A 27989-nucleotide genomic window follows, 5' to 3' on the forward strand; every position below is an offset into this window, starting at 1 on the left:
GGAGCCCCGGATTCACAGACATTTCTGCCGCGTCTGTTTCTCCGTTACTGAAGCTGGATGGCGAGTAAACTGCACAGAAATTAAAATATCCCAGTTGAGTATTCAGATGTGCGCTCTTTGATGCGATAAAGCGGATATTTCACACTTTTCCCGGAGTCAGAGAGAAGAGAGGTGTAAAGGCGCTCAAGATGAAATACAAAGTAAGTGCCTCTGCATGCAATGAGTTTGATTGTAAACCAGCAGTTTTCTGCCTCAGTGTTAGTGTCTTCAGTTGAAAAGCCTACTCTGAAAACTTAAAAAACGGTATTATGTGTTAAAGAACTTGCCGTGGGTTTTATTTGAAACTTTCCCACCTGGTTTTATGTCGGTAACTTAACTGAACTTCTGTGATTAATCTAATCGGGTCGTTTCAAAATTTGAACGGGAAATTGCACTTACCGAGTGAGTGTGACAAGAAGAGGATGCTTTGTCAGGTTTCTTTTTACATCGTCTGCTCTGTCTGAGCGATTTTAAAGTCACTATCCGATTAAACGGGTTATTTTTGTGTATAAATGTCTGATTTAAGACCACAGGGGTCTGATGTTTTTATGTACCATCTCTATCCATACATGCGCTGCAACCCAGGGGCGGAAATGGGGTGATAATTCAAGGGGCCCCTAACTGCTTGGGGCCCCCCAAAAAGTAAGAGCAGACAGTGTAAAAATTGTGTCTTTTTTTTTTTTTAACCCCATTGATAAACTTATTGTTAATGTTTTGGGAGCTCAGATTTCCCACCAGTGTCCCTGCTGCCAATGACTGATATTACTGTGTGGCCTATTTATGGGGAATGAACATTTTGCTGCGACTCAAATTACTAGGTAGCAGTGAAAAGACACATTGGCACATTCATTACTGCTGCGCTCCATTACTTATGTCCCTTTCAATGACCCCCCTTCCTGCTCCCGTGGACTGTGAGGCTTCAGCTTTGTTTGGCCAATGTTTATTTTTTGTTATTTACATTCAAGGGCTGACGCACAAATGAGACATTCAGTTGAGTTAATTTGACACTTTTGCTTAAGGGGGGGGGGGGTTGTGGGAGGTGAGTCATGCCCTCACTAAATGTCAAATCTGCATTGTGGCCCTTTTTGGAAACTCTCTGACCACGTACGCTATCAGACGTCGTGTTTCCACTGTCACTGTTGGTCAGTGGGGTTTATTTCGCTGTTGAGTCGGTACGGCTTGGTATCGGCTGCATCCGAGGCACGGGAAGCTTTGGATTGGCTCCTATGGAAAGTTGGCATCTTCCGAACTCGTGGGCCCTTTTTCATTCAGCACATTCCCTGGACGGCACTAGAGCTCAAAGATAGTGGGAAGATTAGCGTCCGCCTGCGGTAGCCGGTTTGGACGCTTGCTTCATGAATGGAATGCTTTTGTCTGCTTAACACTATTTGGGGAATATAGGGCAGCTAGGAAGAGATGACTAGCTGAGTTGGTGCAGGGATATGGAGCATCTTTTAATACCTTTTTTTTTTAAGTGTCATCTCCCTGCTCCCTGATTTCTTTCATCATTAGGTCCATGTGCTTGATCCTGAAGCCTCAGCGTACCATATTAGGGAAGCAAAAAACTCTGCTCTCTCATGCAAAAGCTGTGCAAAGTGTTCTGGTGATTTCAGGGGAATCGAGGGCAATGACTTCAGTATTTCTCTGGCTATTCTCTGGAGTGTGAAGTTGCCGTTGCCAGGGTTTGGCTCAAGCCTCGCCAGACTTGAGAGGAGCCCCTCTTAATGTAGGCTAGTTCAGTTTAGTTCAGCTGTATCTTTTTTCCTTTTTTTCACTCGGGTCCGTTCCTCGTGAGCCTGGTCTCTCCTAGCGCTCTGTGATTTGTGGGCGTGTGCGCTGTGTATGTGCGTCATGGTCCCTAACTGACTCATTGTCCCGTTCAGTACACAGTACACAGAGCAGAGAGCCCGGGACGGAGGTAATGGTGGTGATGGTTTGGGCACGGGGCCAGTGAGACCGGGGGGCCGCGAGCTGAGCGAGCCTTTCAGAGTGGGAAGGAGGTAGTGATCAAGCATGGTGACTTTGACCAGGACTCCTTGATCACTGCTTTCATCCTAATCAGGGAGGTGGAACTACCTGTTGATCAGAGGAAGGCCTATTTTGAGAAATCTGATGAATGCCAGTCTTTCTAGGCTGTTATCTGTCTGTTTGGATGAGATCAGTATAGTACGCAATCTTCCTGACGTAGAACTGCTGCTCCACTTCTCTCTCTCTCTCTCTCTCTCTCTCTCTCTCTCTCTCTCTCTCTCTCTCTCTCTCTCTCTCTCTCTCTCTTTGCTCTGCCACATATTTGAGTGAGATAGGGAGAGCGTAGCAATAGCGCAGCCAGTGTTCTTTGCCTATGATAACCTATCTCTATTATGCAACGTAGTCAGAGGAAGGGCGGGTGGCACCAAGTGGGAGGTCAGGCAGCCAAGGAGGGTTTGACCTCCGGTTATATTACACATTTAGTGTCAGCATATCTGCAGTGGTTTTGTTTTTGTTTCCCCCAAGTCAGCCACTCACAGATTCAATCCCTGCCGCCTTATCCCAGTTTAATTATGTTAAATAGTTACAAAGGGCTTTATGCCCCCTATCACATTGTGGTGTTTGCTCTTCATCTTACCCGGGATGAATTATTTACAGCTATATTAAGTGTCCCCCTTCCTGACAGAGTGGTAATGTTTCCACAGAAGCTTAACTACCATTAAGTGCAGTGGCGGTTGGCGCCCTGTCACATGTTCTGACTGAGGTCCGGCGCCGCCGACTGCGGTGGAACCAGGAGGAGGCGGCGAGTCTGACCACAAGTGTGTTTCTCTCTTTTGACATTAGAGATGGTTTCCAACAGGTGTGCAGGTGTGAAGGGATGGCTTGTCTTCCATAGGTCACCTAATGCGTCTAATCCCCCTGATGAGTCCGCACACAGGCGGATCTCTTACAGCCGTAGTGAGGCCCACGGATTTCCGAGACTGACAGAGACAGAGAGAGACAGAGAGGGAGAGAGAGAGAGAGAGAGATATGATGCCTGTGGCAGTTAAGAGTGTTACGACACAACTTTGCTTTTCTGGGGCAAAAGAAGGAAATTAGCCCCCTCCCAGTCTTCCAATAGTAACACAGTACACACACATATCGGTCTACACGCCCATACACTTCCACCTCCTTTTAACTCATTCTTTTGTAGCTTACGTAACTGTAGCAGAAATAGCTTCACAACCACAGTGAAGAGTGATTAGGTGAACCCATGTTCTGGCCTGTATGTGTGTGTGTGTGTGTCAGTGTTTCTTTTTTATGGGTTCAGGTTCCAGGCGCTGGTCCAAAGAGAGGGAGCTGGAGGAGAGCGAGGCAGACATTGTTCTCAGAGCCAGTGATCGAAGGGAGGAGGAGGAGGGAGGAGGAGGGAGGAGGATCTCTGATGCTGAAAGGGCCAGAAAATGAAAGGGATAGGAAGTTGTGGGGGGACTGAGAGGGCAAACAGAGCTGGAAGTATTGGGGGATGGGAGCTGGGAGGTCGAGGAGCGCCCCATGAGAACGAGAGCATTCCAGGCGATCGTGCATGGGAAGGTTGTTCAGGAGATGCACATGATTGTTTCAAGGTGCCCCTTTACATTGTTAATGAGGCTTCGTCTGGCAGCGGGGGCACACCGGGATACTAAGTCTTTTTACTTTCTGTGCTGTGTGTGAGTGTGTGTGTGTGTTTGGTTATGCAGGGGTGGCATTGTGTGGAAAGAGCACTTCTCCAGAGACGCTTGTATTCTCCGAAAAGAAGAACAGGGTTTATTCATGGAGCAAAACTTGAGCCACCAGGCAAACAGTCGTCTCCTCTGTTACCAGCAGCTCTCTCTCACGATCAGCCTCTCACTGTGGGAGAAGCCTACGCAAGTTTTACAAACATATTTAAGCAGTGAAATGGCTTTTCCATGTGGCTTTTTCCCAATTTCCAAGGCCCCTCTATCTTGTAATTTTATTACACTGAATTCAACACAGAACCTAAACTACTCCATTCAATATTAAAAAGTGACGTTATTATCGTTCTATGACATGTGCAAAACATTGGTTGAGTTTTTTCAGCGATATTCCTCTAGGTCTCTGTCAACATATTTCAGGATTCTCTGTCTCTTTGCCCCAGTCCAGCCCAGCGCAGGACTTTCAGTGAGCGTGAAGAGCTTTCCCCCCCCCCCCCCCCACAATCTGAATGAATAGCGGTCGCTCCGCCCCCCCGCTGTGCCCTCGCACCGTGGGCCAAGCATTACCATTTGAAAAACGGTCGGCGGGGAGACAGACTATATTGTTTGCTCATGGCATCCAGAAAAGGAGAAAAAAGAAACTGCCCAACATCAGCAACAATGCACATAATCATTTCCATGTTTAACCTTTGGCGGAAATCATTTCTGCCACCCCCCTTTCCCCTGAGGAATGCCAACTATTTAGCAGGAACATCTCTCAAGACCTAGAGGGCCCCGTGTCAACTTAGTGCAAACCCTGCGGAGAGCCTGTCCTCATGTCAGATAAGAGGAGCCTTGACAGCTGGGAACACAGGGGGGAGAAAAGTGTTTTTTACCACCGGCACCTTGAATTAGTGCACACAACCGCTGTCGTTCTGTTTGTGCTTTGAAAAGTGTGTTTGTCAGAGGTTATGTATGTGCTTTGGGCGTGTCACTGGTCTGACTCAGCAAACCAATGGGTATTTCTTTTGATAATAACATGTTTTGTGGCCCGGTGGTCAGAGAGTCCATGCAGTAAACAGAGTGTGAGAGGTTTTATCCCTGCAGCAGACAGTGAATAAGATGGCTGTCAAAGTGTCCACTGAACCCCTGCCTGCTCTCATCCCTGTGCATGTGCATGTGTTTCTCATACATGTGACATATAGGAGAAGTGAAGATACAGATTAGTAGTTATAATTGTGTAATATACTAAGTGAGTGTTCTAAATTCCTAACTTATTAAAGGAAAAATCCATCCTCAGATATTCTTACACTGTTATATATAAGCAGTCTGTGATGTTCAATGCTTTAGAGGAGCTATTTTGTGCTGCAAGTGTTGCAATTTACTTTTCTGGTGTGCCCACTGTCTTCTTTCCTCTTCCTTCTTCCTTCTACTTCAGTTACTGATTCCAAGAATGTCTTTTCACAACCCCCAGAGAACGGGTGTGAAGTTGTTGCATGCAACTGTGGGTTATATGTGTAGAGAGCAATAGGGCTGAACAATTAATCGAAATTTTATCGAAATCGCAATATGGCCTACTGCAATTTTCAAATCGCAGGAGGCGCAATATTTGTTAAAGGCGAAATGTGTGTCAAAATACCATTTTAAATTAAATATTGTCGTGCTGCAGAGATGTCCTGGCCTACACATCATATTCTACAGACTTAAGAAAACATCTTTGTTTGGTACAGATCCCCGCAAAAATCACACCATAATCATTTTAATACGTTTTTCAATGAAAATGAGAATAATGTAAAAGCCCTAGAGAGCAATAGTAATAGTATAGTGAGAGCAAGACAGCGAGAGTTTTTCCAGTCGAGAAAAAATGTCTTGTGGCTGCACTGCATTCTGGTCGATTGAGGCTGCTGTCAGTAGAGAAATTGGCGTCTCTGCCTCTTCTACGATGGATTTCTGCCTGTGTGATTGTTGAACATCGGTGCAAAATGGTGAGTCTATAAAGAAGCCCAGCTGAAAATCTTTCTGTTAAACTCCATTGTAGCTGCACTGGAAATATCTCCATATGACGTCACATTGTCTACGTTTGGCCAGTTATCCACAGGAAGAAGAAGAATATGGGTCCAAAAATGCAAGGTACATTAGCAATAGCTGTGCAGAAGTGTTTTAGGGTGGATTTTTCCTTTTAAGTAAATAAATTATTCTCCCTTTATCTCAAATAGCCCTTATGTCGGGGGAGAACATTGTTGGCTCAGTCGTTATGCTTTTTGTGTCTGTGCGATCTCTGGGTGTAGCGTGAAATCGGGAGGACAGTGGAGAAAATCTACATCTCATTTGCTATTCCTATATGTAAAACCATTAAATGTGGCCCTGCAGAGATACCATAAAATATATTTCACATCTTGGCCAGTTCCCCCTTGAGGGATTAGCTTGTGTCTCCAGGGGCGACAGTGATGCGCTCAAGTACTCTCACTTGGCATCGACACCCAGCCTGGCAAACATCCACCTCCCTCCTCCACCAGAACGGAGCCTTTCTCAGCTCGGGGCCCATGAATACCATCCATACTGCAGTTATTTGTTTTGGTTTTTTTTGGAGGGGGGGCATGCTTTATTGACCTCCATAGGGAATTTGTCTTTTCAGGTCAGGTTCAGCTACAGAAAAGCCCCCGGAGCTGATAGGGATGTAACAATATATCGAAATTCAATATATATCGCAATACAAACATGTAACAATACGTATCGTGGGGCAGAAAAATGAATCACGATATTAGCTACATTTTATTCTGCTGTAGTAATCACAAATGAGATGGCTTGCCCATCACAATTTCACAAGCTCTCCATCCAAATTATATTATTTGCACTTTGTAATGACATTTTTAAAATGTTGTTTACATTCTAGCGAGCCAATGCCATTGCTAGAAAGACATATTTCTGACAGACTTTCTGTCAGACTTTGTTGTCATTGAACTATCGTTGTGGTTGTATCATGAACCCCATATCGTGTATCTACTCATATGGTGAGATAAGCACACCATCCCATCCCTAGTGTCTTGCTCAGAGACACTTCAGCAGGGCGTCTCCTTGCCAACATTGTTTCCTCTGGTTGAAGAATGGTCTCTGTTACCACGGAGCCACCCTGCTGCCTCGCGGGCTTCAGACGGTCCTGGCATGACTTGCAAAATATGAGAGACAAGCGTTACACAACACGCTTGCCCAGCAGCCCTTCCACTTCACAGAATTTGATACACATTTTGAAAGAATATATCCAGTGTAGCTTTCACGTCTAATTATAGATTGTCCCTGGCGTTCATGGGCGCAGAGCGAGGAAGTCCAAGATGTGAAATGATAAGGTTAGGTTGGTTTTTACCCCGGATCCCCATGGATTTCGCAGAAGACAGGAACTGCTGCAGGCTAAGGAGTGGGGACAGACACAGAGAGGAGGCTGTTACATCAAGTTACCTTTTAGTGTGACAGTAAAAACCAATTCTAATGAGAGAGTGAGGAGGAGCAGAGGGAGGGGACGTTTTTTTAACTAATCATTTCCTGTGGTTTAGTCAAAAGGTGCCTTGTGATGTTGCAATAGTCTCCTGCCCACAACGCATTTCATCATGATTTTTACTACCAGTGATGACGGAGGTTGGCCAGCATCTGATTGGCTTCACTGTGTGATTCAGTAAAAGTGAAGTCTACTGTCAGGTATCCAGTAGGAGCGGAAATACTCCACTGTTTCCTGCTGCAGAGATTTGACAGAACTGAAATGACTGAAAATTAAATTTTCCAGGGAAACTCCATATTAGTGACACACACTTCTGATGTGTATTTAATGACTAAGGAGGCCCTCAGGTTCATATAACAACTGTCAAACCTTCAAATTGATGTAGTACGAGGATCAGTGGTTTGTCCTAGCATGCACTGTGGTTAGGCACATCATGGCACATCATATCCTGTTGAAGATACAGTTGCCATGCTGCGATTGTTTAGATGTTACAGCTGAGGGTGGGGAGATTTCCTCAGAAGCACTATCAGAGTGTCACAGCTTGTGAATCACAAATGACAGCAGCAAGGCCTTGGGTGTCATATTTACACGAGGGATACAATAGTCTTTTATACAGTGCTTGACAAAGTGAATAGAGTTATTTCTACTGGTGAGGAGGGGGTCGATGTGCTCCATCCTGGCATTTTATCACAATGCAAGCTTGTGGTTGAATGAAAACATGTCAAGTCAAGTTTATTAATAAAGCCCTTCATCACAAAGTGTGTCTCAAATCACAAATCTAAGGAGGATCTAACTAATTAACAATCAATCACAAAATAAAATGACACAATACTGTATGGGTTTCTTGGCGGATCAGTGGTCTAACAATGTCTCTCTTCACTAGACTAATAAAGCCAAACATGCCAAAAAATAATCTTAAAAAACAAAATGATGCAATACAGTATACAAACAAACAATTCACTGCCATGATTTGTGTTTGACAGAAACGCAAACTATGACACAACCAGTCAGTGGCTGCTGGTGTCATGTGACCATTAGGCCAGCATCAGCCTGGAATAAGCTATTCATTGATTACAGTTAGTTATCATTCTGTTCATGTCACTGTAATCTATTGTATTGATTTACTGCTGTATGCGTGCGGCATCAGTCAATGTGAGGCAGCAGCAGTGCACATGTTGGATCATGTGTGCCAGCATGCTGAAGTGATGAAGATGAATTATACTTGTTGAAAGTGGAAACATCGAAGTTGTGACATGGTCCTCTGGCACAGAGACGATTACAGAAATAGAGGAGGTGAAGTTTTACCCAGCCTGCTGTGTAATTATGTTAATACATGGCCACTGGCAGAGCTTATAAAGAGGCTGTAATCAGTGGGTCAACCTTCCTGAAATCTGTCCAAATGAAGAAATTACCATGTACTCTGCGCTCTGAACCGCTTCCCATGAGCCTGTCCTACCCAGAACCCTTCACACGGCCCATTTATTTGAACTGGCTCTCACCCGCAGCAGCCCGCACTCAGAGGAACGGCTCGTAAAAGTCATCAGGTCCTCATTATCGTCATTACTATAATTATTTTCTATATTTACCTATGTGAAATGAGGCCAAATGAGTGTGCTGGTTCACCCGTTCTATGAACCACCCCGGGGCACGTGTTGCAGTGGTATGGCCCTAATTTTCACACCGGCCCGCCGCCGAGGTGCTGCACCGAGTTCCATAGCAACAGCATGATGTTCTCACAGTTGGAGCCTACCACTTTTTTGGGAGCAGGGGGGGGGTGTAAGGGCCGGGGGGCGCTTGTTTGGGCCGAAAACATCCTTGTCTCTCTAAAAGCAGGACCGCTCCCGTTGCCTTGGGGACCCAGATTTCTTGCTATGCGGTGTGGTCGTGCATTTGGCTGCAGTAGCGGGGGAATTTCAACTGTTGTATTTGTGTGAGCTCATTTAGCCAAAGCCACCTTCATTATTATTAGATTGATGTGTACTCCAGAGAGGCAGAACTAAGCCAAAACCACCCAGAGAGCTCTTACTGAAAGCAAAGGTGGGGCCCTTTCAGCGGTGAAGTTACGTAAGGCCGGGCGTTTTATTTTTGGAACGGTCAGCAGCGGAGCTATGTGCTCGCCACACAAATGAGACGGACGACTGTTTGCGCTCAGACGGAGACACCAGTGGAAAATGCCGTGTTGATGTAGAGGTGTATGAGTCACGGACGTCTCCCACAGCAGAGAGAGGGGTTCAGGGGAGAGGAGAGGGGTTCAGACAGCTGGCTCTGGGTCCGGGTCCGGGTCTCCATGTGTGTTTATCCTGCTCCAGGTGTGAATCTGGACAGCTCAGCTTTGCACGATTCCACGCTTTGTAATGACGAAAACATATGAGACCGTGAGAGTATTCTCCAAAGCCAGATGTTGCCAAGGACCTGGGAGACCCCACCAACGAGAAGTGTGTGTCTGTGTGTGTGTGTGTGTGTGTGTGTTTTAAATCTTGTTTTCTGTCATAAACACACAGTGAATGTCTTATGGCACCAATCTATTTTCAGTAATTAGGTCAAAGTCTGTTACTTCACCTTTATCTTTGATATCAGCTAGTGATGGTGCCACCTACCCTGATGCATCTCAGCTGTCTATCCCTGCTCTATACACCTCTGCCAACTTGTGTTTTTACATTAATATTTCAGAGCAGAACCAGAAACTCCTCTTTGTCACAGTGCCATTGGGAAGCAGTGGACTGCCTCTCGTCTCGCTGAGTAACATCTTGTGAAAGATTACTTCCCGGAAGACATGCTCATCTGTGGGTGAAGCCTAAAAGCGCGGGGGCCGTCCCTCCCCGCCCGCTGACAAATGGCAAACACATGTGTTTACAGCAGGATCAGTGGCAAGTGATGGAGTCACCTTGTTATGACTAACCAATGTTTACGACAGAGATCTGACGCCCGTGTTAATAGTCAGTTTCACCTGCTCCGATTACAGTTGTGCAGCGGACAGAAGCAAACAAAAACAAGCCGACAGGAGCTGATTCTTCCCCCCTCGCATCACTTCAAAAGGATCTGCATCATTTCTGTTAGCCATTATGGTTAACAACCTGTTTGAGATCCATTCAGTATGATTCTCTACAGTGAGATATTTGAAAGATGTCTTTTTTGTGTGTCACATAGTTCTTCATACTTGCAGTGTCCAATCATTGCTTTTTAACAATTACAATTTATCAAGATTATGATATTAAATTATTATATCAGAGGTCAACCCACTGTGAAACACCGTGTTTACTTTGCTCCTCCAGGTAGCGTTAAAGTAATCAAGATATCCATTTATACTGTGTGTATGTTTACTGACCCACAAACTCAGCCCCAATAAAGCGTGGTGAGAAGGAGGCTAAGTGTGTGAAAATGTGTCAACCAGTTCCCTGCTGGGATCTCTGTGGTCCCGAGACTCACCACAGCCGCATGAACTGTGTTCGTGTTTGTCACACAGCGTTTTTCCACGAATTCACTCTGATGTCAGAGTTCTGCTTAAGTCCAACTACCGGACGCAAATTAGTTACCTCATCGACTGACAATGGTGGTTACAATATGTGCCACTTTACTGAGGTGATTGTAATCCTAACATACTAATAGGCCACCAAGATATGAGATCAATATTGTGTACTTGCTGTGGGATTTATCATTCATATACATCCTTTTTCAAATCCATTTAGTTTGGTCTTAAATCTCAAGATTATTCCTTTTGCTTTCATTTTGGTACAAAACGTTCACCAAACCTAGTAGTGACAGTATGTTTGTGTGAATATGTTGCCGAGCTGTTGACACCTTAAGAGGCTTAGCAGAGATGAGCAGACAGTGTGGTTTGTGGACAGTTTTTTTAGCTCCATCTCTCATCAGCTCTTATCTTCACACCACTGAGCGGGGCTGAACCGGACTGCGCTGCCCAACTAAAGGTGTTTTTGAGTACATGTTTGTGTGTTTGGTTGTGTTTGTGTATACAACTGTGCATGTGTGTGTATTTGAGTGTGGTAATACTTATATTCTTGTTGTTTTGCCAGCTGATTACAGTGAGAACTATAATTAGTGGAGACATGGGAGTAGAAAAAGAAGTATGATATGTCTGTGCTTGTGTTTGTGGGGGTGATCTTGAACTACTTTCTCCACTGAGCATGACACATTAGGGAGTTAATCTCAACAAGCCAAATGTCTCAATACATAACCAGAATATTACAGTAGAGAGCTGCTTTAAATAGCTCTGGATTAGCAACTTCACAGTTTGTTTTTGCATTGAATCACCCCGTCCCTCATTTCTCAAGATAAAATTGTGTCTACGTTCACAATCAGCATCATCACAGTCATCAGCGTTTTGTTTCCTCTTGGATGGCTCTGTCAGCCTTGATCAAATTATTGGAATGAACAGTCAGCTCCGCTCCCATTGGGCGACGGTGACCTGTGGAGTCAGGATCGAGCGCGATGCAGGCCAGCCAGCGGGTAGCTGACGGTGGGGGTGTAATTGTGCATCGGGTGTTGCTGGCTAATGGCCATGACGGTGCACTGAGACAATAGCCAGGGAGGCCAGACTCACAGTGAGAGATAACGATGTTACTAATGGAGAGAGTTTCACATGGGAACCTTCTGAATCAGGCCGGGTAGGAAAGGGGAAGGCCAGCGAAAGGTTCAACCCAGCAGCAGCCACAAAGCAGGCTTCCTGATTCCCACACTGATGTACAGTAGAGAGGGACTCCGATAGCATGAGGCAAAAAAAACAAAAAACTAGACAAGGACCAAGAGGGAGAGAATTCGCAAGTGCACTCCTGAAAGAGAGACATTCATTTCCTTTGGCAAGCTGGAACAGTTTACACGCACTGTTTCTTGTTTACATGTGTTTGTGCTCATCCCTGTTTTGCCGAAATGTTTGTTTCTGATCCAAATGCGCATGTAGTGTGTCAGATTAGGAATCCAATTTTATCCTCTACCCAGCTCATTTTATCTGATGTGAGTGAGTTTAAGCCCACTGTAGCTCAAAGTGTTGAGAGATGAGAGTTTATGAAGATGAAAAGCAGATCTAAAGTCACCGGCATTGGACCAACCAGCATTACTGCACACCATGGCCTCAATCCCACAGTCCCTCTGTGGTTTGTTCTTCATTATTATAAGAGATTCTTTGGCATTTTAATGCTGCAGCAAAAACTATATAGGCTGTGTACAAACAAGGGGTATGTTAGTCGTTATGTGGAGTATTTACAATGCCCATCTGACGGGGCGGAGGTTAGAGAAGAGGGCTTGGAACCAGAAGGTCATTGATTCAAAACACAGACAAGCTGGAGAAATCTGGGGAGGAAAAGTGAACAAGAAATGCTTTCCCCTCTCTCAACATATACACTACTAGTCAAAAGTTTGGAGACACCACATTTTAGAATAATAGTAAAGACATCAAAACTATGAAATAACACAAATGGAATTATGCAGCGGCCAAAAAAAGTGTTAAACAAATCAAAAACGATCTTATATTTTAGATTCTTTAAAGTAGCCGCCCTTTGCCTTGATGGAAAGGCAAAGGCTTTGGAAAGAAATTCATACATAGGATCAACTTCACTGTTTATATTTGTCTAAGAAACTAATTTCAAACATTTAAGCAGAAGCCTTTAGATCAAAATGGCTTTAAGATAATGAAAAACATAGTACATTAAATCAGGTGTGTCCAAACTTTTGACTGGTAGTGTACTGTTAAGGTGCCTTTGAGCAAGGCACTTAGTCCCCAATTGCTTCTATGGAGTCGACATGGCCGACAGTACAAGACTGTTGTACTGTGCAGCTCCCAGGTGTGAATGTGTGTTGACTGTATGAATATGAAGCAGGGTGTCGCTGAAAAGGAGCATGCTCAGTTTAGTCCTTCCCTGGATAAATAAAGGCTAAAGGAAAAAAGGCGGGTGCATTTACCGAGGCAATTATTAGTAAGTGGCCCCTCTCAGACACAATAGTGACACCCTCCAGGGCTTTCCTATCTCCAGATCTGTGGTTTTGAGTCATTATCTCTCACCACTCCACTCACCGGCCCTTCAGATAGCTGTGCCCCGAAGCGCAGCATAGGCTGGGAAAATCCTATCAAGTTCAAATCGGTTTGAAAGACATCTGGTGCGGAGCTGGGGGCTAATGCAATTCTGCATGGTAATTTCAAGAGTGGCAAGAAGTTCACCAGCGTATTATTCTCCAGAGTGTTCTAACAATGTCACAGAGTATGTGGAGGTAAACTGCTGTGTGCGGGTTCAGTCGAATTTCTATAACCTGGCATAAGTATGTATATGACCTAGTATAGGATGTATATGATGTGTATATAGACAGTATGTAGTATAGTATATAATGGTATGCAAAGCCCTTTCAGACTTGACTGTGATAAAGGGCTATATAAATAGACAAGACCAAATAAACAAGACTAGACTAGACTATATAATGGCAAAGGAGGTTCATGTTGGTCTCCACTGTCTGATTTTTCTGCAGAACCTGATGGCCAAAGCGTTATACGACAACATGCCGGAGTCCCCCGAGGAGCTGGCCTTCCGGAAAGGGGACATCCTGACCGTCATTGAGCAGAACACGGGCGGCCTGGAGGGCTGGTGGCTCTGCTCTCTGCACGGCCGCCAGGGCATCGCCCCCGGCAACCGCCTCAAGCTGCTGATAGGGCCCATGTTCGAGGCCCAGTCCCCAGCCGCAGCCGCCGCCGCCGCCGCCGCCCAGTCCCCTCCTCAGAGCTCGGCCTACCAGAAGCCTGGCTCGGCCCAGGGGCTTTACCAGGTGCCACAGTCCCTCCAGAGCCCACAGCAGCAGCAGCAGCAGCAGGGCCAGCAGGGCATTTACCAGGTTCCTCCAGGACAAGACATCTACCAGGTCCCACCGAGGAGCACGCTAGCTGCTGACATCACACCTAGCAAGGTGAGAAAGAGATCAGAGAGAGATTAAAGGAAACACTGGTGTCATTTAGAGTTATAGCGCATTTACTTCCGTCTAAGTCTAGTTTCCGTTTCCCCCAGTCATTTTGCAATGCATGCCGCATGTAATTTTTAAAGATTTATTCATTTTTCATTGTGTTTAAAATAGCTTGAAATTAACTGCTGTCCCGGCTAACTAAGACAACGTAAATAAGAAAACATGGGTGTGACAATAACGTTTTTTAAGACAACATGTTTTTGAGGGATTATTTCCTGGAGGAGACTTCCTTTTCTTCCTGTGGGAGTCAGGTGATTGACAGTGAGCAGAGCATAACGTTATACTGCATCGATAGGAAAACACTCAACGGGCTCAGTGAAGTAATGATTAAACAGAAACTTTGACGAAACCAAATTAAAGCTTCATGTTTACCATGATGGATTAACAAGCAATTTTCAAGCCTGTGGTTTTTCATACCGTACAAAATTCAATGTCAGCAAATGGCTTCTTATGAAAGTAGGAAAAATGCTAACCCTGAATCTTCCAGCTACACTGACTGCTGGAGGTATAAGGACGGAATAAGGATGATAGATGATTCGCACAAAAAAATCCACTGATATTATCCTTTAAATGCAATAGTAGAGAAGGGAATGGGGTGATTAAGAAATGGAAATGGATTTGGTTAAGAGACAGAAAGAGAGAAAATAAAATGGGAGGCTCTTGAGCAGCAGCCTGTGGGCTCTGCTGACCTGCAGGCCAAGACAGACTCTGGGATCAGAAAGGATTGAAAAAATAACATAAACTCAGGTGGGTGTGGCCTGCGCTGGCAAGTGTGGGTATTAGACATGGCATGATAGGACATGGCATTTACGCATTTACACAGTGACCTGTTATCCCGCCAGTCTGCCACGACACTGCGTCAGTATGATTGCACACACACAACCCAGAGGCCAGAGGGATTGTGGGTCTGCAATGTGAACTGTGGACAGGGTGTGACGGCCCTGGCCTTTACCACAGAGCAGGGTAGTGTTTTTATGCACAGCTCCCATTTGGCTGTACTTGCGTATTGGCGAGCTCTGTGTAGCAGAGCCAGTCAAGCCACAGAAGGGCACTGAATAGGGGAAGAACTTGTGGAAAAGCAAACAGCACAAACCTGTTTTTTGGGGGTTTTGGTGGAGTCCAGCTGCCTGAATGTCGGTTTCTCTGTACTCAAAAACTGCACACAGGTCACTGGCAAACCCCTAGCTTTTGGCTTGGTCATTTACAGTATATGGCTATTTATACGATCCTGCAAACAGTGCGTCCATCATGTGTATTTCTTGTTTTATTGGCTGTACAATATATCATTTGAAGCATATATCTCAGCCTGTCACGGAACATACGGCCTGTTATAGCACAGAAAGACAAACAACCAGTTTTCCAGTGAGAGAAAACTTGCATCACTTCTCATACACATGCAGAGAAATCATATGGACACATGGAAGTCTTTGAGTGTGTTCAAATATGGGCACATGAGGAAAAAATAAGGGGGGAAAATGCTCCTGTTTATTCAACCGCTTAACTAGCTGTAGCACCTCACACCCGATCATCCCCGCAGGAGACGGATAGTAATTATATCCTGGATGAGCTTTTTATATCCCGGGGTATTTTTTTTATAAACTAGATGGCTTCAGCCGTCATTGAAATGAGCTAAGGTGTGCAGTTTGGTAGGTAAATAGGCAGCCGGCGCCGGGAGCTTAGGAGACTTTGTGTGATTCACTGCACAGGAGCGGTCGAGATAAGTCAGTCAGAGCCAGCGGCTGCGAGGAGGGGAGGGCTTAGAACATGAGACCTGCCAATCAACCTGCACGCATACTGTACACACACACACACACACAGAAACACACATACACATACACAGCAGCCTTGTCAACCAACACCTCTCCTTTCCACTAATAGCCCACAGGACTTAACTGAGGAACGGTATTAAAAAAAAGGCTTCGGTGATAACATGGAAAATTAAATGTGCTTCTAATGAAAGTGCTTTTTGTGCTTGTAGTCTGTAATCATGTTGTTGGAGAGATTAAATTAAGTCTTGGACATTTAACTAACCCTCCAATCTGTGGTTATCAAAGTGGTGCAATTTGCAGCTGTGTTCCTGTCCATAAAAGAGAAAGATAGTGTGTGTGTGTGTGTGTGCATGGGAATGAATGTGAATGTGTGTATGTTTGTCTACATGTGTGTTATTGTGCACATGTGCATTTGTATGTGTGGGTGTGCATGTGCATACCTATACCCATGTACTGTGTGTGTGTGTGTGTGTGTGTGCGTGTGTGCGTGTGTGCGTGTGTGTGTGTGCGTGTGTGTGTGTGCGTGTGTGTGTGTGTGTGTGTGTGTGTGTGTGCGTGCACTCTAGGAATACAGACAAGGCTCTGTTGTTTTCCAGTGATGTCTGACTTTTGGCCAGAAGCGCCATTAGTCCCTTCGGCCTTAAAGCCAAACAGCAGTAACTACATGAGTAGTGGAACTGAGAAAAATTACTTCACTGTTTATATCCTGTCTCAGCAAAAAATATTGTTATTACAGAAGCACACTATATCATGTCGTAGCATTCGTGGGGATAATTTTTGTTAATATGAAATCCAAACCACAACCCTTGGTCTTTATAACGCACAAAGAGTAGTTACTACTGTTTGCCTGTGTTGATGACAGGCTGTGAGCGTTGACTCATGCAGAACGCTGTGGCCGGTCACGGCGTGGCGTGCTAAGAGCCGATGGAGCTGAAGCAAAAACAGAGATTTTGTTGTTGTCAAGTGCACAGCGAACTAGCAAACGAGCATGTGAGCGCAGACACATGCTTGCTTCCCAAATGATTACGGGGACTGATGCAGGCTTCCTAGACTGATAATCCCCTCTCATATTACTCTAAAGCCTTCATCCCCTCCCACGGAGAAAGGATCCCGTATGTCCTTCACTGTGTGTGTGTGTGTGTGTGTTTGCGCACACACATGCATGCACTCTTGTCTGCACACATCCTCCAGTATGCGTACTCGGGTTTGCATGCCAACCCCGCTGTGCAAATCCAGATTGCCGACTGGTTATTTTCTATTCATGTGGTGTGGGGCTTTGGTATATAAAGGCACACTGAGGTTTGGCGCTCTCTGCCCCTCTGGCTGTTTGGTTTGATGCTGCGGCCTTGTCCTTGTGTGACCCTGCCGGGGAGGGTGAGCTGAAGAGTCCCACAGCTGCCCCATTCAAGGCCCCCGAGCCGGGACAGTGTGGGACAGATGCCTGGGGCTCTCGGCCACACAAAGAGCCTCCTCACACGGGAGGCCAGGAGACGCCTTGTACCGCCTTTATCACGCTGGTGTAAAGACACCCATTTCTCATCTGACCCGGCCCTTGATTTCCTCTTTCTTCACAGCTCTGAAAGGTGCGTCTGTTTCTCTCTCGCTCACTCTTTCGCCTCCACATTCCCAGTTCCTCTGTGCTGTGCTTCCCCCCTCTGAGTCAGGCGCTGAGGTCACGGTGTTCAAAGATGGGTTGGGTTCAGAGTTCAAAGGCCCGCTTCTTATCTACTCCTACCAGACGGCCTTTTTATTCCTCACTTCCTGCCTCATGAAGTCTTACTCCTTCTATGGGCATTTCCTCCATCGCTGCGTCATACCCATAGATCCAATCTGCTGATACCATAAAGATGTAGGGGAATCACAGGCTAATAAACTCCCACACAACCGAAGGAAGTATGTTGGGAACCGTTCGCGGGCTAGACTGCTGAGGGAGTGCCGTCTACCTTGATAAACTTCTCCTTTTGGAAGTAACCAGGTTATCTGTAATTAATGGCCTGTTTGTTTGGCTCGGCCATATTTTCTCCTTCTAATCATGTGCAGAACGATCTCGGCACCAGATAAGTGAGTTATCCCTTCCTGGAGCGAGCCGACTCCTGTAGACACTCGTCTGCTCCCCATTGTCGCAGTTTGTGATGAATCGCTGGCCCGTGAGATTTGACCGAGAGGGCAAGGTCATAAATCCATTGTATCAGAAGCATTTTGCTCTGCCGTTTGCATTCTGAAAGGACTGCCTCCCCTTGAAAGCTCAGAGCCGAGGCTGTTAAGGAGTAACACAGAGGTAGAGGGAGGAGAGAGGGCAGGAAATGCTTCGCTGAAAGTTAACATTTTTCTCTATTAAGATCTATGCAGGCAGGGGTCTGTCGGGACATTTCTCATCTCCCGTCTTCCACTTTTCGCTTGTTTTTCACAAGTCAGAGGGATTGTCTTATGATATTGTTTTCTTGGAAAGTAAACACCGAATGACAGACACATCTCTTAAAACTACCTCTGTGCAGATAATCGCGTTAAAACTTGGCTAGTGCCGGGATTAAGAAGCCTCTTTGATCAGAGGGGCTGAGAAAGATGATCCTTATTAGTGCGAGAATCAGTGTGTTCTCTTTTAACGCTCCTCATTAAAGCCGCTGTATGTTTGGGTTTAGCCACTTGGACGCGTTATCGAGACGGCTGAGGGCCTCCCAGGATTCAAGACTTAATTACCTGCATTAATTAGTTTGGCGCGTTAATAGGCCAGCACAGCTCCAAGTGGTGGAAGGGAACATTATCGAGCAGCTCTGAGGAGCGCCGCAGCGAACGGCTCGGGCGAGGAAAATGGCCCATAACACTGCAAGCTAAATCCTCCTACTGCGATTCAGAACAGGTTATTATAGAGCAGAAACACACCCTACATTGAAGAGAGACAGTCATATGCTTAATGCCAGTGATCTCATATAGTATAGCACAGACAGTGGTTCAGATTTCATTGTCACTGCACCCTTGGGTGTCTCTGTCTGGGCCTCTCTGCCTGCCCACCCTCAGTCATTAAAAGCTGAACAGATAGCATTGTGCTGACAGCGGTGGGTGGGTGCCTGAATAGGTAGATGGATGGATGAAACGCAGCTCAATGGGGGCTCAGTTGCCAGACTGCCTTCAATGTCATTGTCACCGTCTTTTTGCAACCTGACCTTTTGGTGAAAAGCCTGATTGTTGATTTGTGTCATCAGATCATTAGCGGGGGAAATGGATTTGTTGTGTACAGAGCAGATGAAAAGGTGTGAAGTGATGATTTCCTGTCACATCCTTCCACACACAACTACCACACACACACACACACACAATCCTGTATAAATGCAGTACACTCTAAACACTCAGGAGTACAATAGTAGCTCATGGTCTATACATCTATACCTATAGCTATATCTATTTATATACTATAAATCCAGTATGGGCACATGTATATAACAAACTCATGAGGTAACTGTTTACATTATGACAACACTTCTAAAATGATGCCGAAATAAAGCTGCACAATCCAACCTGCCAAAACCAGAGTCTTGCGAGGATGCTAAGTAAACATGGCATTGCTGAAAGAGCCGTGAGTCACCATGCCCCTATAGTAGTAGGAGTGTTAACAAGGCCTCTGTTTGGCTCCTCCGGGCACCAGTTTGAACCTGATCCCTCTGACTCCTCCATGAAGGAATCCTGCGAGCCTGTCACCTGAGTGGGAACAAATATTTGCTCAGTCGCCTTGGCTCTTCATGATGTCATCGCCGCTCCTCTCTGAAGACAAAAAAAAAAAAAAAGGGTCCGCCACTACTGCCCGCCGCCGCCGCCGCCATAAAAGCACCGACCTCATCGGACGCGGTAAATATTTACCCACCAGCAATTACAGGAGCGCCGAGTGGCCTCGCTGCAACAGCCTGCTTGGTAAACAGAGGGCGGAGAGATGGGAAATAAATGAGCAGTGTGTGTCTGGCAGCGGCTGAGAGGAGCCACTGATGGGAAGAGCACTACTTAAACCAATGACATGTACCTGTGGAAAAGGGCACCGGGCCCTTTCACAGATACCTCTTTGCCATCTGTACGGGACGAACAGAGATCCCCTTGTGCGTCTATTCCCCCGATTATCCGCGCACAGACCCAAACCGCAGGGACAGCAGCAGCTAGGTTGACCTTTTACTGAGCATCTCTCTGTTGTTGCTTTGTGAAAGCGCAGCTCCCTGTCTGGTGTGTCTGGTTACGTGCTCTTGGGGGTTTTTTTGGTTTTTTTTACACCGCCAGAGGTGTGTGAGTGTGAGCGACTGTGCGTGAGAAGAGCAGAAAGGGAGCGAGGCTATTTATTCCTCCGCTGGTTTATTTCAGAGGCCCCGGCTGACGCGTTTAAAGCCCGTTAGCGTATGTTGCAGCTCTGACCCCACAGGCCCTGTTGGGATGATGTATGTACGGACAGGAATGCCAACAATGAACACCTTAAATCACCGGGCGGTTGTTCAGATTAGACTTATGAGAACCATATGGACTACTGTTACTCGGTCTCGCTTCGGTAACTCCGCTCAGATGAATGGCATTCCTTTCCATACTAGGCTACGTACTCGCATTTTCCGTTCCTCTCACTTTCCTCCCCGCTCGCTTCTTCCTCTCTTACCTCGCTTCATAAATCTCTTTTTCAAACCCATCCCCCCCTATCTGCTCCCTCCACAGAAACATTAATCTCCTTCTGAGTTGGCTGGTCTTATGCTGGAGTTACGGCTCCTGTCGCTCCGGCTCTGATTATGTCTGTGCAGTACGAGGGAAGGTATTAGGATATTAGGTTGGCTATACAGGGACTCGGAGTGGATACTGGGATTTAAGTCTCATATCTCCCCGGAGACTCTTCTCTCTCTCTCTCTCTGCCAGGAAGCCATGCGTATGGTTCCTATTTTCAAGCCCTGTTAATGAACCCTGCTTGTTCCAGTATGGTGATAGTGGTGTGTGTCGGGAGGGGGGGGGGGGAGAGAAGGGTACTGGGCTCAGGGAAGGACATTCCCAGCATTCCTCTGTCTGTCTGACGCAGCAAGGAGGTCTGCAACTCTGCTTTTTGGGGATGCAAGAAGGCAGGGGGGAGGGGACGGAAAGAGAGGGGCTGATAAAACACTGACGGGAAAGAGGGAGGGAAAATGTGACCAAAAAATGCAATGGGCATAGCTGAAGCTGGCGTTACATGTTCATGTTTTTCCCAAGCAGAAGTGACACCATTATTCTGTGGGCTGTCGACTGCCGACAGTGTGGAATACTTTAATGGTACATTAATATTTTTGCTGTCCCACAGCACAACATGACATAAATGCAGGGGTTTGATAGGATTATTGATCAATACCAATGATTACTTTGCCAGATGCTGAGATTTCTGGTTTTCAAAATTCATTTTTTTGTAGTTTTGGAAACTGGTGACAAAAAAAATTGTTTTGTCTTGTAGTTACACTTCCTTGGTCGCAGATAGAGGCTGATAAAAGTCATAAATTACTCAGTGCCCCTTCAATCATAAAACAATATCTTCTGCCCAGATGAAGGCCATGCTAGATAAAGTGTATGGGTTTTATAATATAAGTTCCTTACTTTTTTTCAAAAAGTGCAGCTTATTTTTTACTTCTGCAACAAGATTGCGAAAGATTTTGTTTCCCTCAGTCCCAGTAGTGCCCTCGTTTGAAACATCACATCTCATCACACCTCAGTCCATTGGATCTGGAGTCACGGGTTTATGTTTGGCTTTTAGGTATTTAAGCATTTTAGTTTGGAGACTTCAGGTTCCTAATGAAGGGCCCCGCGTTGGTCTGCTCCAGGCCTCTGTTTGTCACGCGGTTCGGAGGGTCCACAAATAGCCTGAAACACAGCACAGGGAGGATGTAGGCCTGCTCTGTTGTCAGAACTTATCTGGCTCAACTGTAATCACTTTCTGTCGCTGGGTCACTTGAGGACTAGGAATGGGAAACAGGCAAAACCGAGGAGAGCCAAGACAGATGTACACAATTGGAGAGTCAGAGGCTGGAGGAGTGTGTTTGCAATTTGCGATAGTGAGCGTTTGTCTCCAGAGCTGTCATGCCCCAGGTGTCGCCTTTAGACAGCAGCCTGATTGTTTGTCTGCCCTCTCTTTCTCTCTCCTTCTCTCTCTCTCTTGCTGTCTCTCTCTCCTGCTGTGGACGGACAGGTGGTGACCCCGACCAGAGTGGGACAGTCCTACACCTACAGTCCCGGCCAGCACAACCAACAGGACCTCTATGACGTCCCACCCAGCAGAGCACAGGGGGTCGGTGTCTCATTTTCCCACAGCATTTTACCTAATAGTTCAATCTTACTAACTTACATACTTGTGTGCAGCTAACAAAAAACACTTGCACATCTGTTGTAAATAGCCAGCGATGCACATTTGCCCATTCTGCATATTGAGAATTTGGTGCAAAAGGAGCATAAGTGACATTTTGGCTGAAAATGAGTATTATATATCATCAGAAAGCTCTTGTTGAGCTGTATCTGAACACATTTGTAATCAAAAAAGGGTGTAACTGCACTTCATAGATTTTTATACAATATGAGTTTTCTGAATTTAATCTCTGTAAAAGTATAAATGGTTCCTATGTTATGTTCAGAATAAAAAAAGTTGCAATTGTTGAAAGTTTTGTTTTTGCTATAAAATGTCACCCCTTTCACTCAAATCCACTATGCTGACCTGTACCTTTTGTAGATCTGTTAAATTCAAACATCCATTAATCTGTAAATCTGTCAATAATCAACATAGCAAGAATTCTTTTAACCCAATAGGAGCTCTGTATTAGCATAACCAAAAAGCTGTATCGTTAATCATCAGTATGTTCATCAGTAAATCCTACTCTTTGCTCCTACCATGACCCACTTTTCCCACAAGGGATCATTAAAATTAATGTTTAATCTTATATTATCCTATATTACATACCCCCCCACTACATTTATCTAGTAGAGCTGCCACTCAATAAAAGTGTACACCATCCAGACGCAATTTGTCTCAGTCAAATAAAGTCAACATGTAGTTGACATGTAATTATTGTATGATTGCTATTATTTTGTATAATTACTAAGAATCCCCTGGTAGTTTGTGATCAGAACTTGTCCTGTAACTGCCATGTAAAGTTTATTCCCCCCTTTTTCATTGTTTTTCTTGTTTTCATATTTCAGGTGTATGATATTCCGTCTGCTCCGACGTTGGGATCTCCGTACCCGGGACAGCAAGGCGGCGCCCGGTGCCAAGGAGTCTATGACATCCCCCCATCTCAAATGGACCTCAGGACACAAGGGGTTTACGACATACCTCCCACTGCACAAGGGGTAAAAGAACATTTCAACAAAACTAGCAGAGCTAGTACCACAATGAAAGGGCACATCAGTCAGACACTCAATTTATTTCAGTCAAATAAAGTCGAATTAAGGAAGTGGTAGCCACTTACGTCCGGAATATGTTATTTTGTGTTTATTGATACAGTTCCTAGTATTCCTCTTAATTGGCTGTAATAAATGAATAATACGTCAAATGATCATATTTATGACATTCTTGTGGTTGCACTAAATGAAAGCCTTGCCTGCCAATAGTGTTCAACCAAAACTGCCTGAGTATGGTTCTGTGCCTGTGAACTCTCCAGCAGGGAAAAAGTCAAGGACATAACTCTTCGCTTTCCAGACCCTCTAAGATTTCACCAGACTTCCAGACCCAACCAGGCTTAGGGCCATCAGTTTGTTTGTAATAACCTGAAATATGCTGGGACCTGTTATTTGCGTCGTTCCTAATTACAGTTTGGGCAGGCCTGTCTAGCTGTAAAGAGTGGATTTCAAGGCCGATGGAAATCACTTACAGGCCACCATTTTATTCACCCCACTGCTCTCCCATGCTGTGTGCCATGTACGTCAGAACACATAGTCTGCACTGTCAAGCCATTACAGCTTCTGGGCGCTTAAAGCTTTAGAGCTATATTCTGACTGACACTGCATTAGAGGAAGGAATCAAAGGCAGAACTTTTGAGGTTTGCAAATATAGTATCTACATGCAACCAGAAGGCCTTTCACTTCCTCAATCTCTAACTGCAATACCGCTGTACTCAGGGCATCCGGTGCAAACAAGTTGACAGTGCACTGTATGGCTGCATGTTTGCACTGAATATAAACCTAATGACTGTCCTCACCCGCAGGTCTACTCGGTGCCTCCCTGCAGAGCCAACCCTGCCCTCCAGGAGGGAAACTACGACTTCCCCCAGCCTCTCAAACACAAACAGGAGGGCATCTACGACGTCCCCCCACCCGCCCTCACCAAGCCCGCACAGAGCCCCCAGTCCCACTATGACTTTCCCCCCGGCACGGAGCCTACTGCCCATCATCACCACCCTATTACCAATGACAATGAAGGCATTTACGACGTGCCTCCGCCCGCCCTTCACTCGGGGGCGGGGTCTCAGAGGGACGTATATGACATCCCCCGGGGCATGCAGCCCCCCCAGCACAGAACCTCGCCCGCTGACAGGGACAGAAGCAAGGGCGTGTACGACATCCCCCCCCAGGACGCTCGAGCGATGCCGGACGTGACGGACGGCGTGAACCGCCTGTCGTTCTCCAGCACAGGCAGCACGCGCAGCAGCATGTCCACCTCCTCCTCCTCCACGGGCTCCAGCTCCGAGGGCCGCCTCGCCCTGGACCTGGACGCCGCGGTCCAGAGGCTGTACCGCCTGCAGCAGGCCGTGGAGGCCTCAGTCGGGGGCCTGCAGACCCTGGCAGCTTCCCCTCACTGGAGGACTTTTCCTTTCATGGAACGCCACGCCAACGACGTCCGCACAGTGCTGGACAGGGTCAGGGCCACCCTGGGGGACTTCCTCGTGTTCGGTAGAGGGGCTGCAGCAAACGCCACGGCTCTATCGGACCCCAGCCTGCACAGTAAGATGAGAAGGCAGCTGGGACGGCTGGAGGACTCCCAGCAGATCCTGCTGCAGATCTACCAGGCTTTGGAGAACTGCGGCTGGGCTCTGAACGCCCTGGCCTCCTCCGCCGCTGCCAAGCACCACAATAAGACCGACGAGCTGGACCGCTTCGTCATGGTGTCCAGGACTGTACCCGACGACGCCAAGCAGCTGGCCTCGACAGTAGGCAGCAATGCGGAGCTGCTCTTCAGGCGGGCGCCCATGGACGGGTCTTTCTCCAGAGGGAGCACGCCGGATGAGAACATGATCCACCCGCTCACATCCCCCTCCTCAGATAATGACAACTACGGGGGCCAGACCAAGCCCTTCCCTGTGCCAAGCAGCCAGGACAAAGACAACATGAACAACAGCGAGAAGTGTGTTAAAAGCTGGATGGAGGACTACGACTATGTACATCTGCAGGTAAGTCTGAAGCACAGTCTTGATAAAACATGCATCTAAGATCACCTTGTTATTCATGATCGATTATGCTTCTGCCAGAGCGTGAATGGGAATGCTTTGATTCTTATGTTGCTTATTTTTGGATGTTGACATAGTATTTAACTGAGTTACTGGGTAATGTCAGTTGGAATTTAGGATTTAATGCAGTCCATCTGTTCATCCAGATTTTAAAAGGTTCATGATCTAGCATTGCTTTATTCAGAGTGAGTTTATACCACAGAGAATATGTTGTCAATCATAATCTGAGCAGCGAGTATAATCTCAAAGGTTAAATCAGGGCTACGTGTGTATGTGTGTGTAACGTTTGAATGCATTTTCTCACCTACTTCCTCTTCCTCCACAGGGCAAAGAAGACTTTGAACGTCAGCAGAAAGAGCTGCTGGATAAAGAAAACATTATCAAGCAGACTAAAGTTAACCTGGGCCAGGAGCAGGTGAGGCTCTCCCTCTGCTTTTACATTCAGGGACATTTATTACACTGATGAGCAGGGCCGTACGTTTGTTGCCTCTATGTCATTTTCCATTACAATAACATCAGTCGTACATACTAATGTTTTTATGATTCACACCATCAATCAGACACACAGCTGTTGACCTTTTGGGCCAGAGGGAGTCAAACATTTACATCTACCCACCGGCCAGATGGCTCCTCACAGCCTTACACACAGCAGAATAAAGGAATCAGGAGATTAACCTTTTCACTCATATAATCTCTCACAATTGTACCTCTCTCGATATTTGGAAACGGCATTCCCATTTGGTTTGTCTTGAGGCAAAGGCCATTTTAATCTTAGGACGCATTTTTACAGAGCATGGCGACTGTGGCAGATATCACTCCCAAGTCTCTGTAAAATCAGAATGATACAGTATCAAGTTAAGAGACATGGATGGAAAATCATCTTAATTCTCCTCCTCCACAGATCAATCAGTTCAAGAAGCTGGAGCAGGAAGTGATCAAACCAGTGGAGAATGATATCACACAGTGGATCTCCCACCAGCACCCGGCAGGAACCTCGGCCTCGCCCTCGGACTCCTCCTCCTCCCCCTCCCCCTCGCTGGGCGGCGGCGGCGGGGCCCACGTGTGCGGACGGGACCGCCAGCTGCTGGGCTTCTACTCGGAGCAGTGCGAGCAACACTTCGTCACGCTCCTCAACGCCGTGGACGCCTTCTTCGGCTGCGTGGGCGCCGGGCAGCCGCCCCGCATCTTCGTGGCGCACAGCAAGTTCGTCATCCTCAGCGCCCATAAACTGGTCTTCATCGGAGACACTCTGTCCAGGCAGGCGTCCACTCCGGAGGTGGCCAACAGGGTGATGAACTCCAGTAACGTGTTGTGTGACTTGCTAAAGACCGTGGTGACCGCCACCAAGACGGCCGCCCTGAACTACCCCAACACAGCCGCCGTCCAGGAGATGGTGGACAGAGTCACCGACCTCTCACACCACGCACAGCAGTTCAAAGAACAGTTGCTGCAGATGGCTGCTTTGTGATCTCCAGCCATGTTTGTCGCCCTTCGGGTCGTGTACATTTCACCACAGACACCGTGTGTACATTTATCTATCATAAATATACATATATATATATATATATGGCTCTGCATTAATCTAAGAGTGTTTTTGGATGTTGTAAATAGTCTCGTTCTTTCCGTTCTGTACATATTTGCTCTATTTTTGTGTAGATTGTTTTATATGATTATGGTATGAATATATAGATGCAGTATTGGTGTCTCTGTAGGATAAAATGGACGTATTTTCATAACATTCCTGTCGCATATTACGAAGCACCTTATGAGATGAGTCCTATTTTTCATTTTCACCTGTAGAATGTGGTCAACGCGCCCTACTGCTGGATGTGACAGTAGACCTGTGTGTAAATCATTTCATGTCGGTCTCGCCCTCCTCCTGCGGGGTCGGGGCTCTCCACAGACTAAAGTAAAGGATTGTTCTTAACCATGTGACGGTGTCCTTTAATCTCTCCGACACAACAGATTTATTACAATGCAAAAGAAAGAGATTTCCCAAAGGAGCAGTAAGGGAGCAAAACTCTTTCTGCCAAAGTTTGGTATTGAATATGCAAATTCAGAAGAGGGTGGTGGTGTACAAAAGTGGATATCATGTTAGATGGATGGGGCACTGCTACTAATACAAGGACATGTCATCTTATAACGTGTGAGAACTACGCAAGAAATCTCTTGACATCATTAATTATATGAGAGACTATAGTTCTGTGGCTGAAATTGAATTTTTTGGTCATATATTATCATATATATTTTGGTTATTAAGTGGGCACCTCCTGACATGTTTAATTGAATTTGGCATACAATATTATATTGTAGATCCATAAATCAGAATGCAGAATTCGACTGTTTTTGAGTTTGCTTTTCAGGCTGAAGTAGCCAATTACTGATGTTTTGTGCTGATATTCACAATCTTTAAATTTCCATGCCAAAAAATTACAAGTATTCACTGTCCCCCCCCCCCCCCCAGAATTTATTCTTCTCAGGATAGAAAAGCCTTTGAAACAGCATTCAGACCATCATGGGACACTAAAACTCTCCACTAAAACCCAAACTAATATTACTGATATTGTTGATCCACCGCACCTATTCAGTGAAAAGGGGAAACTCTGGGATACATTAGGCCTCTACATGAAGAATTAATGTGCAAAGAAAATAGAATGTAATTTCAGGTATTACAGCCTATTTTTATGTA

General features: G+C 46.0%; 1 protein-coding gene across 1 annotated transcript; it reads left to right on the top strand.

The window, feature by feature from the left end:
- Nucleotides 1-27567, top strand: nedd9 (neural precursor cell expressed, developmentally down-regulated 9). The gene is made up of 7 exons (XM_071525348.1): nt 1-200; nt 13642-14073; nt 22057-22155; nt 23058-23207; nt 24062-25243; nt 25626-25715; nt 26202-27567. The coding sequence occupies exons 1-7, from the start codon at nt 189-191 to the stop codon at nt 26766-26768; spliced, it is 2532 nt and encodes an 843-aa protein (XP_071381449.1). The 5' UTR covers nt 1-188; the 3' UTR covers nt 26769-27567.
- The last annotated feature ends 422 nt before the right edge of the window (nt 27568-27989 follow it).

This window comes from Centroberyx affinis, unplaced genomic scaffold, assembly GCF_046629955.1.
Source record: "Centroberyx affinis isolate AG114_WGS23_722 - 3 ecotype Tasmania unplaced genomic scaffold, CSIRO-AGI_Caff_v1 ptg001289l_1, whole genome shotgun sequence".
Classification (NCBI taxonomy): domain Eukaryota; kingdom Metazoa; phylum Chordata; class Actinopteri; order Beryciformes; family Berycidae; genus Centroberyx; species Centroberyx affinis.

Bases quoted from the DNA above. Each gene is read 5' to 3' on its own strand.
- nedd9 (XM_071525348.1), top strand. The intron at 14,074-22,056 runs GTGAGAAAGAGA...GTGGACGGACAG, and splicing joins CTGACATCACACCTAGCAAG to GTGGTGACCCCGACCAGAGT. The intron at 25,244-25,625 runs GTAAGTCTGAAG...CTTCCTCCACAG, and splicing joins ACGACTATGTACATCTGCAG to GGCAAAGAAGACTTTGAACG.